Source organism: Diadema antillarum, unplaced genomic scaffold (genome assembly GCF_040938485.1).
Source record: "Diadema antillarum isolate AM-2024a unplaced genomic scaffold, OU_Dant_1.0 seq00000217_RagTag, whole genome shotgun sequence".
In the NCBI taxonomy this organism is placed as follows: domain Eukaryota; kingdom Metazoa; phylum Echinodermata; class Echinoidea; order Diadematoida; family Diadematidae; genus Diadema; species Diadema antillarum.
Genome location: NW_027271272.1, coordinates 870,963 through 876,962, shown reverse-complemented (window position 1 = coordinate 876,962; position 6,000 = coordinate 870,963). Strand labels below are relative to the sequence as shown.

Genomic DNA, 6,000 nt, shown 5'->3' with positions numbered 1-6,000 from the left:
ATTGGCTTTGATGATTACAGTCCGATCTGACGAAAATAATAGTAGATGTTTTATCAAATTTGACAGATAACGAAGAAAAAAATGCAAGTGAATGAAAGTAGGATTAACACCAAACGCACATTTGAGAAGATTATCATGTTATAAGTTTCCCCTTGACCTTTTCATTAGTCCTTACTAATAATATCTATGAAACACACTTTTACCATTTTTTATTGAAATTAATAAGAATAAGATGTCCCCTTCTTATCGTATTGATGCAGCTTATGAAGGAAAAAAAAGAAACAAGCTACAAAATAATAAATATAGAATAGCTGATACTCCCTATTAAACATAGGTAATATGATTTTCATGATATTTTTACTAACGAATCGGTGGAGTTGTTCTGAGTTCACATATTTCAATTTGGTGTATATATTGTGCTGTTGCAACGAAATTATCACTATTCTGTGAAAACAAAGGTATAAGAATTAAAATGTCACTTTTTTTTTTACTTCATGTCCAATTTGTTTTAAATTTCTATTAGTCTCTCTTTTTTAATTTACTCTATTCATTAAAATCAACATTAAAGTAGTCAGGTGTGAAAATGTATAGTGTATATTATCAAGTCATTGCTCCGCTTCTCAACATCACGATATAGGCCTATATTGGATACTATTTCAGTTTCTGTCTCGCGCGAATATTCTGGTTTCGGCCGACAGCGCGACGTTATTCGTGTTCTGCGGTGTGTTAAACTTTGCCGGTGAATAACCTCGGCCGTCTGAGCTGAGCAGAAATAAAGCAAGTGATAGAACGCAGTCAGAGAGACGCGCGAAACAAAACAAAGAAGACATTACAGCAAACTCGATAGACGGGACCGACAATTACAGCTCACCGCGCGACTACCGGGCTTTAATGCTTGCACGATGTTTTGAGGGGGGAAAAATGAACAAATGTTTGAAGGCCCGGAGGAAGCTGTCTGCCTGACCAATTACTGGCGGGAAAACAGTCAGTGACTTGTATTATTTTCTACTCCCTCTCTGAACCATGCCCTGTCCCCTCGCTGGCTACAAATCTTCAAGAGGTATAGTGTAAATCCAAATCATCTCCACAAACTTTTCTGCTTATTTGTTTGTTTGTTTGTTTGTTCGTTCGTTTGTTTGTTTGTTGCTTGCTTGCTTGCTTTTGTGTTAATATAGTGCAAGTCAACTAAGGCTAGAAAGTCAAAGTTAATAAGGATAGAAAAGTGTGCGTGATCTATTCTGTTTACGTCTTAAATGCATGTTTTTAATGACATTGAAGATGTGATAAAATAATTTCCCCTGAAGATTTTCTGAAAACAGGAGAATCATCCGTCTTTCCATCGATGTCCGAGACAGGCGTACCCTGATTGAGGTACCACTTCGGTGCGGTGTAAAGCGCCTTGGAGCCCTGAATTAGAGTTTCCGAGTTCAAATCCTGCACGATGTGTCCATTCTTGCACAAGGGCGTGTTACAACCATTCTTGATTGAAAACGATGATCGCAACGACAATGTCGACGTCACTGATGACAACATCGGAGATTATGGCATTTATCGTCATTACCAATATAATCATTAATATCCTTATCATAATCGTACGATTAATATTACTATTACTATTATTATCATTATTATTATTATTATTATTATCATTATTATTATTATTATTATTATTATTATTATCATCATTATCAGCATCATCACCATCCTTATCCTTATTGAATTCATTATAAGTGCTGCAAACAATATTTTAAAGGTCGAAAATTATCCCAATTGTATTAGTACTGCTTTTAACATTCACCACAAACTTATTGAAGAATTGCACTGTCTCTCGAGTGAATGTTGTTGAATTTCTACTTGATATTATGGGATATCATGTTTACAAGTAATAATGCTGACTCTGTCATGAGGTCGTCACGAAACAAGTTCGCAGATATGTGCTTCCCCACAACGAGGAACATACAGGAGTGTTCAAAATTCATGATGGATCAGCCACAGAAGGGGGGGGGGGGGTAGGGGAAGGTGATGGGGACGGGGTCGAAGGAAGGAGAGAAAGTACAGAGGGGGGAGGGGTCTGGGGTTCTGGATAGGGGTGGGGAAACAACTTGAGTGGTAAGAAACATACGAGAACGGTGCAGCTTCCGGAATACACGCCAAGTCAATTCTCGCCATCTCGCCTCGCTAGACAAACAACAGCCTTCCGTCTTCCTGCGACCAGAGGAGAGCCAGCCAGTAAAACCAGCCAGCCAGTCGGCCAGCCAAGCGGCCAGCGGTCAGGAGGATCTCTGGACATCGTCCTGTCGCGATTTCTGAAGCATCCCCTCTCCCCAGAGAAGGGAGGAAGGAAGGGAGGAAATAGGGAGAGACGGAGGGAGAAGAAGCGCTGGCATTTTGTCTTCTTCTTTTTTTTTTTAACGCAAGTCACGCTTCAGTGGAAGAAATATTCACAAAGGGGTATTAGTAGTTCGTGGGAGAAAAGAAAAGAAAAGAAAAAACAACACGACAAAATACGGTGGTAAGGCTTCGCTAAGAAGTTGTTAGATAAACCACCGAGACCGACTTATCCACAAACCCTTTCAAGACTTTTTTTCCCCTTCTTCTTCTTCTTCTTCTTCTTCGTTTCATCGCGGCGATCTAACAATAGGGGGAGCAAAGGCTTTAGCGGCCGAATAAGGGGAGACCGTGATACGGGGAGCATGCTGGCTTTGCTCACTTCGGAGAAAGCAGCGGACGAGTCCGGTAACAGCTTTGTGTCACCTCGGGAGTTTTCTTTCGCGGAGGAGTTTTGGGGGCGACTTGCAGGGGGGATTGGGAGAAGTCACTAGCAAGAAAACAAGTCAACGCAATCAAGCAGAGAGGTGAAAATAAAGGAGTGACAAGGTGGAGAGGAGGAAAAAGGTATCTCTTTTTAGTGCCCAGTCTAGCGTGGCGTGTACTATCCGCGATGTAAGGGAGGGTTTAGCCGGAGGAAAATTGGGCTTTAAAGTCAACACCGTCGCACGGACGGATTCGAGAGTTATTAGCGCCTTTGCAGTGGAGGAGAAACAAGAAAAGGCGAAGTTCACGGAAAAAGAATTCATTCATCGGGAAATTGCCACAACTTTTCGTGGAGTTGGCTCCCTGTCGCGAAGGGTAACCCTTGTGATTAATAATAAGTTCGCAGGACAAAACCTGCGTGAGTTCTGTGCCAGGGGGAAAAAACCAGCGTGACACACTCATAGGTGATTGACACCTAGCTATTCATTCGAGACAGAGCGTCTCCCAGATAGGGCTCCCGCGGTAACCGTCTGTATCTACTCACACAGTCATGGAATACCTTAGGAGAACTAACATGGATCTATCCACTACGGCCAGGTACGTCGTCCTCCTCAGCCTCCTCTTCGTGCCGGGGCTCGGCTGGGACGTTTTTTACGCCAGCGACGACGACACCCTCGATCTTTCGCGATCGCGGCGCGATGCCGGCGAGCGGTCGACGTCGCGCATGAGCACGTGGGAACGCAACGAACTCCAGCAGGAAATCCTCAACATATTGGGCCTCCAGCACCGGCCGCGTCCGCCGGCGCTTCGCGGGGGCCACAATCACTCGGCCCCGCTGTTTATGATGGAGCTGTACCGCTCCTTGAACGCCGACGCGGATTCGGAGAACGGCGGGATGGACGGGGGCAGCGATGGCTTCTCCAATGCCATATACAACTCGCCCGACGCAGGCAGACTCGGACGAGTCATGTCTGGAACGGGTTTCAACTACACGAGGAACGAAGTTCAGGCCGTGACTCAAGCAGATACGATCATGAGTTTACCTGGTATGATTTCTTTCACAATTATCATTTGTCTTTAAGAACTTGTTTGTTCATGTGTTGTCTGTTTTGTGCAATTGTGTCGTATAAATGCAAGAGGTAGACTTCCTCTAAAATTCCTCCTTCATTTATTTTCAGGTATGTGACACGCCAAAGTGAATTGGCATCTTTTCTAACCCACCCAAGCCGGTCAGCTTGGGAAACTCATGTGTACTGAATACGTCTGTCTTTTTTGAATGGTGATTTTTATTTTCACCAGCCCATTATTGAGCTGCAAAAGGTGCTTTAAATAGTCATATCAAATTAAATTATGTAGATGACGCCGATTCAAGACAACATTACGTCCAATCGTCGTAAGTTCAGAGAAATTGACTATAAGTTTGCGAAACTGGTCCCAGACGCAATGCGAACACTTCACTTTCAGGTGCTCTGTTTCACCTTAGAGGAAGACGAGAAAAAGAAGGAGTAAAGCAAAAATTTAAGATGAAAACGAGTTCTACTTCAATTCTTAAACGTTCTATACGCGATTGTTTGTTTGTTTGTTTGTTGTTGTTTTTTGTTGGCTCACACGCGTGCGTTTTAGTAGCAACCCCACAGTCACACACAATATGGGTAACAAGTGAAAGGCGGTCCATACACACGTGAATTACATCCACATTGAAATCAAAAAGACGTGTGCAGAACGTCTGAGGAGTGCCTTTTGTTGATAAAACAATGTCGATGTATAACAACTACTATAAACGCCATGAGAATTTATTCAGTGTAGTTTACCAGTATCATTACGATACAACTCGGGGAAATATCAGGTTTTGTGGAATACCGATTCATTAGAGGCCTTGCTTTAAAATATTGCGGATACCTCTTAGATACCTGGTTGAAATCACTTTATATCTCATTATGGCCAGGTAATGGAGCATATTAGCGTTTCAGTGATCACACAGTTTTGATGATCTGTCAGTGGGATCAATCTGCATTTCACTAAAACTCCCTGAATATATTTTAACAAATCTTATCAACTTTAACTGCTAAATGAATTTGATCCTGTCTCCACCTTGCATATCATTATAGCATACAGACTAAGTTAATCTTCGTATTAGGCTACACAATGCTTTGGAGATTACAGGAGAAGACGAAGAATGAGCACCGCAGTATAGACGAGATAATCAATGCAGTCCCATGTATTGATGAAAACGATGTACACAACAGAACGCCACTTTCTTCATTGTTTGATAACTCGGTTTGCCATCAGAGCATGTCATACCACACGAACCGTGGGTCGTATATAGAGAAGCGTTACGAACCATGGACTGGTGGTATACAGTATAGCCCCGCTCTGGTGAGGTTTCGCAGGTTTTCACTTGTAAACATAAAAGACTTATCCTGTCCCAACCAAGAAATCGAGCATGCACTTAAAGTAAAGATAGGAAAGAAATCAAAAGTTTGAAATCACGCAAAAATACACACATATACACACGTATACACACAAAATGTCATGTTTGGTCTCAAGAAGTGACAAGTCATGACCAAAATGACGATTGAGCAATGTATGTTGCAAATCCACATTATAGATCTCTAAGAACTTTGATGAAATTCAGGAGGATTTTTGCTCTCATTGCCGTTGTTTGTTGATGGGATTATTATCTGCAACATTCTTACATTTATGGTTGCATCACCCTAAATGCAAAATTCTTCTGAATCTAGAATTTATTGCATTTTGTAGCATCAAAATAATAACATAGTATTATAAGGATGGATACAAAAATCGACTGTTACTTTCCAGCATTGTATATTTACAATAGTAATGCCAACTTTTAGCATTTTAGGTCAACTGTGTGTGTGGTTTTTTTTTCTCTGTATTTACTCACTTGTTTGTTGAGCTATGATGAAAATAATGATAGCAGTAATGTACAATGAAAATATATTTGGTTTTAACAAGGAGCTTCACATTGCAGCGTATATCTTAGCATTTCGAGGCATGAAATAGTTAGCGCATCTTGAAGTCCGTTCTGCAATACCACCCTTTAACTTAAAAGCGAACCTGCTCTGAAGAAGCTAGCCAATTTGTTGATTTTTTTTTCTTCTTCAGTTGGCTATATTCCAAGTACTTTTCGATGGTTTTCCAATAGGTTGAGAGAGAAAGAGAGAGAGAGAGGGAGAGAGAGAAACGGAGGGAGGAGGGGGATTGTACTTGGAAAATTACTTTATG

General features: G+C 41.5%; 1 protein-coding gene across 1 annotated transcript in view; it reads left to right on the top strand.

Moving 5' to 3' along the window:
• The first annotated feature begins 2,727 nt into the window (after positions 1-2,727).
• LOC139729076 (protein DVR-1 homolog) overlaps positions 2,728-6,000 on the top strand; it is a 64,059-nt gene continuing 60,786 nt past the window's right edge. The window contains exon 1 of the mRNA XM_071639999.1: positions 2,728-3,800. Within this exon, the coding sequence (XP_071496100.1) occupies positions 3,305-3,800 (496 nt within the window). The 5' untranslated portion in view covers positions 2,728-3,304. The remainder of the gene's footprint in view (positions 3,801-6,000) is intronic.